This window comes from Sinohyriopsis cumingii, chromosome 2 (assembly GCF_028554795.1).
Source record: "Sinohyriopsis cumingii isolate HCF-2022 chromosome 2, ASM2855479v2, whole genome shotgun sequence".
NCBI lineage: Eukaryota > Metazoa > Mollusca > Bivalvia > Unionida > Unionidae > Sinohyriopsis > Sinohyriopsis cumingii.
The window spans coordinates 145493473-145506702 of NC_142962.1; the positions used below are offsets into that span (position 1 = coordinate 145493473).

A 13230-nucleotide genomic window follows, 5' to 3' on the forward strand; every position below is an offset into this window, starting at 1 on the left:
TTTTATGCCATCACATTGATCATTTTTATTTTATATTTTACCGTCCATAATATTTGAACAACTTCACAAATACCATTTACATTCCCGGTTGATCGGAAAGCTTAGATTTCTCTTAACCATCTTATCATTCTACTTTCAACTATTTGGTTTTGATATCGCTGGACTTTATATAATTTTTAAACGATTATACATATAACATGTCGTATGGCACTAAATAGCCTAACAGTGTTGATGCGCCGTTAAAATAGAATCAATGAAATAATCCTGGTCGATATGAAACATTTTATACTTTTTAAACGATCGTACATATAACTTTTTGTATGGCGCTAAATAGCCTAATAGTTACTAATTTCATACAGTTACTAATTCCATACATGTCTTGGAATAAAAATGCACAGTCTACATTTCTCAGTATGATTTATTATTTATCTTTGTTGTGTTCGCCTATTTATTATTAATAGTTAGAAAGATATGCATAAGCAAAATGTTTTGCACATATCGACAGGAAGATCAATGGAATTGAAAGTGTAATCATAAAAGAAAATATCATATCAAATCCAAACAAGTAATAAAGATCATTGTTTCTAAAGATACCATTTGAGATCTGCTATTACAATAATTTTGTTTTGTACATAGTACATTCAACACGAGGAAGGCGCTAAACAAAAAAAAACAAAACAATAAAAAACAAGGTATGATGTACTTCATATAAGTATATGAAATTTCGTCCTAATAATTAGGTTATTATTCGTTTTCAGCATGAGGCAAATCTGATACGTACAGTGGAAACAGTACTGACATACTGGCATTGTTTTAGGAAGCCAAAGTATTGGAAATACAGCAAAATCAATATCTAGAGTGACATTCCCATTCTGTCAATGCTCTCACACACTTGTGCTGCAGACACAGTGCGATGAAGGAGGCAGTTCAATGGTGGACTAAGTTCATTCAAAAGCTGAATTTCTTGAGGATTATATTGGGGCCAGAATCAGTTAATATTGCTCTAGTTAGATTACGCTGATATTCATATATTTTGGCAACGTGATAATTTGTGAGCTACTTATTGGATATCAGTATTGGTTCTAAAGGAATACAATGTAAGTACATACGAGTTCAATTGGAAGCGATGTAAGGCATGCATTCTTTTTTAAATAATTATTTTACTTAGATGACTCTATCAGATGAATTTACAAATGACCTGCAAATAAGCATTAATTAATTAATAACATGACTGCAAGATGGATATCATCAAGTCCTTTTGCCTCAGTGAGATATCGGCCAATATAGGTGACACATTTTAATTGAATGGTTATTGTCGTAATACACATCGAATTGTGATCTCCAGAACTCAGTAGATCTCTATAACTCTGTAGATCTCCAGGACTCAACTATATTGATATCCAGAACTCAGTGGATCTCCAGAACTCAGTACAAATTATGGATGATTTTGACGGAATTTTTAAACTTCGCGCGATTCCCTCTGTTATCATAGCGCAGCAATAAATAAGCTAAAACTCAATTTAACAATTTAAAGCAAACGTTTGGAGACCAAAAGTTTAATAAGTATGTTTATAATAAGTTTGATACCAAGAATCTGTATTTATTATATTATTATTAAGTATACTTAATTAGAAAACTGAATGTTGTTATAAATAATTTCCATATTAACTCTTTACAAACCTTTTTATCTATCCCTCCGAAAATGTGCCTCTGATAAAAATTATTCTCTTTCTGCCATTCTAGTTTAGGCAGGAAATACTTACGTACTGCGAGTCTCTGTATGTAAACTCTAAAAGTTTTTTTTTCGGTAAATGGATTCGTGACAATTTAAACTGATATAGTTTGAATATAATAGTGGTAGAAAATAGTGTACTATGCATTGTGTATTTTACTATTAAAGCAGTTTTTCGTTAGAGTGATTGAATGTTTTGCATAAGAATGAGTCATATAATGCTGTTTTCAATTACTCTCAATACTGCCATATCTAAGCAAGATCCAATCAGAATAATACAAATACTGAATTCTATCTTTAGATTCATACCCGTATGTAGTGCCGGTGTAGCTGAATGTTACACAGGATGTTTGTATATATACATTTAAAGTTCTATTGATAATATACTCAGTGAGCTAAATCAATAAATACAAAACATATTCATATGCGAATAATTTGTGTTTTGGTTAAATAAGCAATAAAATTATAAACAAACCAGAACAGAGAAACAGCAAGCGGCACATGATGTCGTGTCCAAAATAATAATTCATGTCTTTTGCCGTGAGAAGACTTCATGCCCTCCTTTTAAAGTCTCAAAATAAGCTAGTCTGTTTGTTCAATGGTAAAATCAAGCTCCCGACTTCTATACATCGTCATTGGCTCTTCTAATAGTCTCTTTGTTCCACTACAAATCAATCTTCTGACATCAAGACCTCGTTACAGACTCTTCTACTGGTTAGTCCGTTTAGTTCATGGCGAAATCAGCCTTCTGATTTATATGTCTAGCTGTACACTCTTCTAGACGTTTGTATTCTTGTTCCTTGGCAAAAGAAACTTTCTGACATCAAGATGTCGTTGTAGAGTCTTATTATGATTAGTGAATTTGTTCCATTAGCGGTCACTTCAAGACCTCCAGGCCTAAAAACAAAGTTTCATGAATGTACTGTTATTGTCTATCGCAAGGAAACAAGATATGGGAAAAGTCTAAGAGCCACTTATTCTTCGGGTTGCGTTGGCTTTAAAGTAAAACGAAACAAGAACGAACGAGAAAATTAATCCATTGGTGCATAATTAAACATAGACACGACATATATGATTACTAATCAACACACATATGACATCTGATCATTCCACGTATCGACATGGGGATTAAAATGCTGTATCCTAATATACACATAAAATGCCGCAAGAACTGCGCTTAGGCCTGCTTTAACATTCTACATGATCTACTCTATCGAAAGTCTTTTTAATGTTCTTAAGGATCTACTTACTCTAATTGATTGTAAGTTCTGCACTATCTGCGCTATCTGAGGTCTGCCTTGTCATGTAATGAAGAAACTTTCCAAACTTCCGTAGTTCTTCAAGCTTTTGTTGACCATTGATATTCTTCAGATCAACTGTGCCCTATTTATATCTAGATGTGATAAGAGGGGAAATTAATGCGAAATTCTGTATATGTTGGAGAGCTTACATTTAATGGTCTTTACTACGACTACGAACGGATTTTAAAATGCATGATTTTTTCACATCCTGTTGTTTTTCTATGTATTTGTCTAAATTAACTCAGGTAATGTGAATTGGCACTGACTAAACTTGTTTCTGAGAATTATTTCAATACGTTCTTCCCAAACTGATACTTCTTTTGGGGTCGAGTTGAAAAGGCGATCTTAACTGTCCTTGATTATGCCTTATATTTACATAAATCACTCCTCATACTATTGCTAAACGCATAAAATACATGCTCAGAATGGACTATTGCACAGGGAGCTCACTTTGTGATATATTTATATGTACACTTTACTGTTTCAGCACTTAAATATATTGAAGACAATAAGAACTCTGCAAGAAGCTCTGAACTCATCAAAGTTGTGAACGATTGAAACGGTTTTGGTCACACATTTTATTCTTAGAAATTCCGAAAGACTTACTGCAAGGAAATGGAGAAAGAGGACTTAAAGCGACAAGTCGAGATTCTTAGAATTCACAGGGATTTACAGAGGATGTTTGTATCCGATGCAGTAAAAGAGTAAGTCTGTATATGTCTTATATGCTTTATCATCATAGAAGAGCATTATCTTCCCATTATAAGATTGTCAAAAATAATATTGAGTACATAGACAATACAGCAATGCCTTAAAAATACTAAACAATCAAACGAACGAACTACAATAACATCCCTATTAGCGAATCTAAACCCGCTTGTGTTTCTCTAAACAGATGCATTAATAAGATAAAATATAACAAAATAAGTTGAACCAGCCAACGACGTGTTCTGTTTTGACTGAATATAATTCCGATTGTATGGATTTCAACAATTACTATTTCTTTCGTATTATATTTGTCGTAAACGAGAAATTGGATTCGATGATCCCTTGCTGTTAAAATGAATAAAGATGACTCTTTTGAGCGAGATGCCGATCAGTGAACTCTAAAATATCGAAACAAAAATAACGAGTGACTCTTTGAAACTTATAAACATATATTTATTTCTACTTAAATCTCGGATATCGGTAACTGTAACATTTTTAACAGCCTTAATTTGGTCGATTAAGATGCCAAAGAGTTGAAAGCTTCATTTGCCTTAGAACTTCCTTACAATCAACACATTTCATCTCATCAAGTATGTCACTCTACCTTAATATCGGGAGGAAACATTTGTACCACATACAGATGTCTATATATGTGAGTGCCTGTGTTATAATTGTACACATCTTAATTATTGCTTATAGATCCACTAACGTGACCTGTCCGTGTCATCATTGATACTAATAGATAATTCAGCATATACTTTATGGCGGTACGCATCCTGCATACGCCGACATATTCGTGCATACAGTTTACACAAACTACTTCCATTTGCAATCTCCATAATGTAATCTAAGTACCGCCAGCTGTTATAATTCATACCAATGTGCTCATGTGCTCTACTTCATGCGTTGCTTTAACTTAGATGTTTAAACTATGACTTGCTTTCTTGCAAAATGCTTAATGATTAGACATCGTTTCGCCATATGTGTAGGCAAATATATTTCAAAACAAAACAATATCATCGCTGCTGGTACTCTGTAAAGATGGTCTAGAAGTTTAAATGCCATATAAGTGTTCCATTGTTCTTCTTGTTCACATAGCTCTTACTCTGCCCTGTACAAGATTTGCTTGATGAATTGGATTTTCTTATAGTTTCTGTTTTGAAGATTCGCAGTCCACTAATGTTATACTCCACCACGATGGTTGTCTTCGAAGAAATCATAACACAGCAAACAACTTGCTATCATAAAATTGCAATTTTCAACATGTCAAAAGGCGAATGGTTCCTAAGGTTGATTTGGTGGATCCACTATATGTAAATAAATTGAGCTTGATTAACGTTTTAGTTAGTAAGGTTTTTTATTGTAACATCCGCCCTTTCCATTTAGACATTACGAAACAATGTAGATAGTCTGATTGTCCACTGAAACCATCAGCAATTGTTACAGAACTTAAATTGTTGCTTAGTGTACAATATTTTAAATTAAATATAAAACTGACGATGCTAATCATTTTGATCTCAAGTTTCCTTTGTGTGTATTGGCTTGAATACGCCATAGAACTTGTTTATTGTTTTTCCTATAAATCACTAATTGGAGAACCTACTGTCGACAGGTGTTCATGCTTGATGTTTTTATAGAATAAGGAATTAACTTAAGATACTCAGATACTACTCTCATTAAAGCGCATTAAGAAAGATGTTATTGTCTCTTAATTTCCGTGTTCATCCACCACTTCATCAAATGGATCAAGCAGAAAAGACACTGAAAAAGATTAAGAGATGGAACAATTCACATATTTTCGTCACACTTTGTTTAAATAATTATCCCCATCTATTAATTGAGTTTATGTATGGCATGTTCAGAAGTAGCAACCAAAATAGATAAAGTTCCAAAGTTGAAATATAAATTTATAAAATCTGATTTAGTTTGCCTTTGGGAAAAATATCCTTCACGACAGAGTCTACAATAATAAAGCTGTCTAAAGATGATACATTTGGGAAATTATAAAAGTCGCCTCGTCATACAAGTGGTTGTGTAGAAGAGATTAGTATCTGCAATTATGTTCAAGCGAACACGAAATGTGACTATTAAGGCAATTGATTGCTTAAAAACTGATTTCAAAATCAAGTCAACATTTTTGCATATCCCAAAAAGTAGTATATTAAATAAAATTTACACACATCAATTAAATGTAGAAAATTAAAGGAAAAACTATGTTTCGTGTAGTTCAGAAAGATTTATAGGACATTGAAGTAACGATCATACTTTGAAGGAAAACAAACTGCTTCCTACAAACCGTTTTCAATGTATTTAAAATGTGTAAAAAATTAGTATTTACCGATATCGTGGGGTTTTCTTTTAGCTCTTTTAGACGGGGTACTTTCTCAACTTCATTTTTCGACAAGAGATTCCTTTCCCCGAGAATACATCCATAATTTTAAACTGTACACCTCTGAAAACAGCGATTTCATTTAGTCCATTTAGGTTATGAGACAAGATGATACACGGTCGAAAGAGACTCCTTCTTTTGCTAAAATGTTGTACAGTTTCCATATAATTTGAGGTCATATATAGACAAAGTACACTTCCTAACAGCATATTTGAATATCTTGAAACACTGTTGAGTTTACTTAACGGATAATTTATAGTTATCTAGCGGATGTAAAAAGCGGTATATTTTCGGATGAAGGTTGCACAATGTAATAGTCTTCTTAACTGGTTCCCTATGTACCTTCATGACCTGAATTAATGTATCTGCCCTGTGTTTTAACATCGTTATTTTGTGTTATTTCTTGTTTTAACAAGTTCCAAAAGGTACTTTATGGCAACCGTGATTCATTTGACCAATGGATCGACGGTAGTTGAGATGCATCACATCGACGTCACAACACTATCCATTATGGATATTTTCGTACCGATACTGTCAGTGTGAATATCTTTAATGTGGCACATTTGAGTTATATACGGTTTTGATATTTCCTATCAAGTATCCGTTCGAGGCGCACATTAAAATAAGATTTCGTTTCCCTTTAAAGAGAACTCAAATGGTGTTCATGGCACAAAACAATCCCTTCACACTTTAGCTGAATCCGTTATCAATCTGTCAAAATGAATTTAAACCTCGCGATTAACAAGAACCAATTAATATTATAACGACACGTGAAACGCACTGTCAGAATTGGTAACTGATACAGACATTCTATGATATTCTAAAGAGATTTGTAAAGTGCGGTACGTCATGTGCCTCTGCATGAAGCCATGTTAGTATTCAATGACAGAATGTTGTCGCATTATGTACAATGCTGCCACATCAACTGTCAGAAATGGTTGGAAACTTAAAAACTATTTTATGTGCTGTAAGCTGAATTGATGTTTATGTGCGTACAGAACAACATGAGAGAAATATATGGTAGGAAAAAAAGATTTGTATGGACCGTGAATATTTTGAATGCTGTATTGTAAAGCAAGAACATCCTATCTGCAAGGTCAAAGGTTGATTTATTTTTTATCTGCCATAGTATATACTGTCAATTCTGCCTAGTGCTTGCAACGTCCAATTAATTTTCAATTATATTAGGAATTACGCTACTGAATCGTCCACTACAGTTACTTATATACCGTAATGTAAACAGCAGACCTCATCATTGGGAAGGACGATAGAGCTTATAATTCGCAATAGTTACGTCCCTTATAATTTTTACAATAGTTACGTCCCTTATAATATTTATGCTGCCATATGCAGCATAAATATTATAAGGGACGTAACTATTGTAAAATTGGTTGGAAAGAAAGAGGTGTACATGGTTTAAGTTGTTGTTGTTGTAGGGTTTAACGCCATTTTTTCAGCGCACGATAGGCTATACATGGCGGCCAGTATTAATGGTGGAGGAAGAACCCGGGAAATCCCCGGAGATAACCACCGACCTAGAGAAGCAACTGGCAAGCTTTCTCACATACCCACATTGGCCGAATCCGAGACTCGAACCCACGCAGACAGAGGTGAGATGGCAGTGATCCGTAACGGAGAGCGCTTTAGACCACTCGGCCACTCGGGGCCCCACACATGGTTTAAGTACTGAATGCTCTAGATCTGATACATGAAAAACTGCACCTTCAAACCTTTAGTCTTGAACGCAATGGAAAAACAATTTTAAAGCAGACCCGTGTGGTTGTGGTTGTAACACTAACATTAATTTAATATCGGTCATGGGAATGTCGTAATAATAATAGTACAAATTTGAAATAAGTACATCGCGCATATTATCTTAGGGCGAGTAATTAAGGAATTTGCTGGGCTAGAGAAAACACTAACATTCAGCATAAATTTTTATCCTATATACAAACTACCTTTGTAATTACTCAGTAGTTGTTAGAAGTTCAGCTTCTTTTAATGATTAACTCTCTCTTTAACTCCCTTCCCCCCCCCCCTCTCTCTCTCTCTCTCTCTGTATGTCTGTCTCCCTCTCTGACTGTCTCTCTCGCCATTTCTCCCTGTTTTGCTGAGGATCCGATTGCTTGTTTGTGCAGGCTACAATAAAATAAGTTCCATTTCTTTAAGTTCAGATATATGCGATATCAATTTGTAAACTATGACTGTATATTTGACCATATAATTACATTCAAATATTTGAGTTATAAAATTATCCAGTTCATTTTGGTATTGCCATTGACCATCTGAGACCAATGATTTCTCAATTTACCATGACGATTCCAAAGGCCAATTGGACAATGAGGTCGATTCCAATCCCTTCCACCTCTAATATATTTCTCTGCTTTTTTCTCATCCTCTTAATATGCGAATTCGAAAAGCTTTTCCTTTTGATTAATTATTGCCCTACCTTCTTCAGATCAATATTGCTATCTCACACAGTATATATTTATTACCACGAAATGACGGAATGAGAATGCCTGGGAGGTAAAAATGTGCGTTAGGAACGAATGACGCTAACACGACAATAAAAAGTCGCTTTTAATGACATATCGTGTGGCCAAAACAATCTAAAATGTTAAAAAGGGTCTTCTGAGAACCAAAGAATCTTATCGACCCCCTCAACAATCATCCCAGAGCTCTAACAAGCCGTATTTGCTAAACCATAAAATGAATGATAAATGACAGACTCTTGTGGTATCTATAATCCAATAAACTACTACCAGACTTTCAATGTGGACTCAGACGCCAGAGAAGCAAAATTGACAGTCTGATCAGATTTAAAGCATTTACTAGAAAAGCTATAAAGAAAGAACACCTAGTAGTCATCTTTCTTTATTACTCGGAGAAAGCTTATGTCACTACATGAAAACACGGCATAATGGAGTATTATTTAACATCGGTCTAATGAGCCGTCTACCTTATTCTTATTCTTATCCAAATGATTCAACGATACAAATTTCAGAGACAAGATATGAGCTATCCTCGGCACGTTTACTCCATGCATCAGAATGTCAGTCACCCAGTTCAACATCAAAATTAAGAAAATAGTGAAATGCCTAAATCAATGGACTGGCCTCTCATTATATGTCGACGTCATTTTGATCTGCTTTAGAATGAAGAGTAAATACAATTCAGAAACAAGCAGAAGAAAACTGGTTCAATTTTTTAAAAATGTAACGTGTTTTTTTATACGCACTCCTGGCGGTCAAAAACAACATGCATGATAACCCCGAATTCTGTCTTGAAGACTGTTTTATCCCTGTTGCTAAGGACCACCAAAATGCGTTGATTTATACTTAACCGTAAATTGACTTTCCTTCCGCATATTAGGTACATCAGGGACAAAGAAAATCCGCAATCACAGATTGGGAAGCAGACCACAAGATCTTGCTTCATTTATTCAGGTCTTTAGTCAGATTTCCACTTGACAACGGCTCTGTACTGTAAGGGACAACTCTTACCTGCAGGAATTGATGAGATTCACAATCAAGAACTCCTACTTTGCATGGAAGATTTTCGAACTTCCCCTTCACAAAGCGTTTGTACTGAGGCAAACTAACCATATTTTCATCTCAGAGGAATGGAATTAGCTCCTCGACAGACTGCAAAGCATACTCTAATCTTTCTAATCCTGTATATGATATCCCAAATTCCAAATATCGTACGCTCAAAAAATTATTATATTCGACCATCTGGCGTAGGAATTCGTCGTAATCTGTCCGCAGTAAAAATGTATATTGCCCATTCTGCAAAATCCTGTTCCCAAATGAGCATCTAGGTTATTAACCCACCATCTTAAAAGAAGTTTGATGTTTACCGATTCCAAAATCATCAACCAATCCTCCCGATTTTCAAAGTCAATTTAATCAAATTTCAGATCCCTATCATGACTATGCGTAACGGTAAAAAAACTTCGAAATATATAGATAGGCTGCAGCTGCCCATTTTGAAGGAATACGACTGCTAATTATTAACTGAGTAGGAGGACAGTCTTGGAGTAGGAATCAATGGATACCGTACCTAATATTTATGGACTGAGGCATTTGCTGCAATGTCCGCATGGAATTTTTATTTTTATTTTTTATTTTTCAAGACTGTTAGATTTGTATCAGTGTTTTAACTTTGTTTATACATGCGTACATGCAAGCATGCACGTGTATGTATGTATGTATATATGTATGTATGTATGTATGTATGTATGTCCGGATTGAAAATTATGATTATGGTAGCTTTTATTGATAGCCCTCTTTAGGGAGATATATATGGGGAAATGCTAAAAAGGACACACAGTCGACTGTTCAGAAGCGGAATATTGTCGTGTATTGCGTCTTCTAATTGACAAGCTAGGTATATTCTCTCCAACGTCAGCACCGCTCTTTACGGAAAATGCGTTGGCTGTCTGATCCCTGGAGGGTAAGTATATGGCATCCATTATATCCTTGATAGAAGAGGTACAGCGGCAGATATATTCGTTCTGACTGGCTGCAATTGTATTTTTTTTTATATACAATTATCATAAATAAGTAGCCTTATTGTAAGTTGAAGAAAATATGATTTTATAAATATGAAAATCTATTCATTCTGTACGTACAACACATATACGTGACGACTGTCGTGTGCATTTATATACTGGAAGAGATATTTTTGACATAACTTTTTACTTTTGCCAGAGCTCGATAACATCAACGTAAGGAACATATGGATACACCGCATGGATTCGCTATTAAGTCGCTTCAAACTTCAAACAAAAAAGATCTTTTTCTGCCATAGCATAATGAGCCTGCCGATCAGAGTTAATGATGTTTACTCTACGGATTGCTCCTAACAAAATGCACAGATCCAGATATGCCTGCACATTATTCGACGGTAGATATAGGTCTGTGCATTTTGTAGTTAGACTCGACTTATAACCGAATACATACGGTACGTATTTTCTTTCTAACATGTTTGTCATTCATAGTTTTCCAATGTTTAACCAATTTGTTGAAAACGGCGCATTTTTATGCCAATGTTCAAATCTAGAAATAGCATTTTCAGCTGTTTATTGAAAACGGGTGGATATACCCAAACGTGGCGACCATCAGCGGCGGTTTTAGGACCACCAAAATCTAATTTCTACTGCACTCAAGAAATTATGTGAAATATTCATAGAATAATACAGGTTTGTCTTACTTGTGAAATGATAATCCCTATTTCGAACATAAAATAGAGAACATTTTAATTTAAAAGGCAGATTTAGTAAGAATAAATGTAAAAAAAATGTGGCCCCCGACTCCAACCTAGCTTGTCTATCACATATTTCTCACCTCGCTAACCTTGCTACTGCGACTATATAATATAATGGTCATCACTTGATATGCGCTCAAAATGCAGAATGTATGCAATAACTTGTTTTGTAATGAAAAGACAACTGTAGGATGCTATGTACGTTTTCCTTCTTTCTCATTAATCTTTCGCCATATTTTCGTGACCGCTTTGGTGGCTTAAGTGCTTAGAGCGTTGTCCTCGGATGCGGGAGGTCGCGGGTTTGAACTCGATCGAGACAAACCAAAGACTTATAAAAATGGTACTAGCAGCTGCCTCGGTTGGCGTTCAGCACTAAGAGGTTAGTGTTAGGAGTTGTCGGCCTGGTGTCAGGATAATGTGACTGTTTGGGATATGATGCTATTGTTAGGACAGAATTTTTTAGTACAAGTAATAAGATTGAAATTTTCTCTAAATTGTATCAAAAGTAAGTTTTGATTAAATTATATTGAAAGTAATTTTCTATTAAAATATATTAAGATTAAATCCATTAATTTCGGTATTACAATTATATACTATTTGATACAGATTGCGCCCTTATGAACAAATGCAAACCGTCTTATACATACATTTCCCCTGTATCTTAAAGTCAGCAAAAAGTACATTCGGTAGGTTGCGTAAATAGACGAATTAGACAGATTCCAAAAATTTTTCTAGAGGGCAAATGCGCTGATCTTGCAGAAGTACCTACGTAATAACGCACATAGACCCAGACGATAATCTGTAAGAGACTATGAAGCCTCACCTTGAGATTCTGGTGACCACAAGAGCTAGACACATGTCCATATTTGGCTTTGACCTAAGAAACTGATATAAAAAGCCCCAGCCTAAGGGCACGCCAGTTTGTTCGCCAGAAACTCAATCAGGCTTCTGTCTTTGCAGCATCCCGTATCTCTCGCAAGCCAATTCCCCAGATGTAGCCACATCTTTATCTTGAAGTGACACCTCTTTCAAGAGGATTGAACTTCGTCTTTCTCTCTCTCTCTCTCTCTCTCTCTCTCTCTCTCTCCGTTGGGTTTTGAAAACAGCTTGACCTAGAGTTTATGAGACAAAACATCTCATAAAACTATTATTCCCACTACGAAAACGAAGTCATATAGACAACGTTCTTTTGCATAGCAGGGCCCAGCAGCGTGGAATGAATTGCCCACTGAACTTAGACACAGAGACACGGTGATCCCATTCAAGAGTGCTCTTGAAACTCACTTTTTTCGACTGCAAGAACAAACTTAAAAACCTAATAATGTTCCCGACCTTAAATATTTTCAGCATGTTTTTGTTTTTGTCTTTGTTAAAATTCGTGGTGTTTGTTTTTTGTAATAAGATAATTATAGATACTTTTTATGTTATAGGTGTTGTCTAATGTTGTAAAGCGCTTAGAGCTTCTAAAGATTAGGCGCTATACAAATCCCTCATTATTATTATTATTATTATTATTATATGTCTGCGGAATGATGCCGCGATGCTATACATCACTACAAACTGCCACACCGCAGAAAGCATAGAAATATGACTGGAAAATTGATAAAGCTACATTAAAAATCCAAATTACACACACACACACACACACACACACACACACACACACAACATTTTCCCATGTTATTATGTGTGAATCAGTATCCGGTATGTCTTCATTGTTGCTACATTAGAGAACTATTACACATATTAGCAATAACATCAACTTGTACCATAGTCTTTATTTAAGTCTGAAAAATAATAGAGAAAGAATAGTATGTCCTGTGAATTCCCTT

The 13230-nt window shown here is 35.0% G+C and overlaps 1 protein-coding gene across 1 annotated transcript in view; it reads left to right on the top strand.

Moving 5' to 3' along the window:
• The first annotated feature begins 908 nt into the window (after positions 1–908).
• The window catches only part of LOC149806019 (guanine nucleotide-binding protein subunit gamma-e-like), a 29704-nt gene continuing 17382 nt past the window's right edge, over positions 909–13230 (top strand). Inside the window, exons 1-2 of the mRNA XM_089937219.1 lie at positions 909–1097; positions 3521–3737. Of these exons, the coding sequence (XP_089793345.1) occupies positions 3649–3737 (89 nt within the window). The 5' untranslated portion in view covers positions 909–1097; positions 3521–3648. The remainder of the gene's footprint in view (positions 1098–3520; positions 3738–13230) is intronic.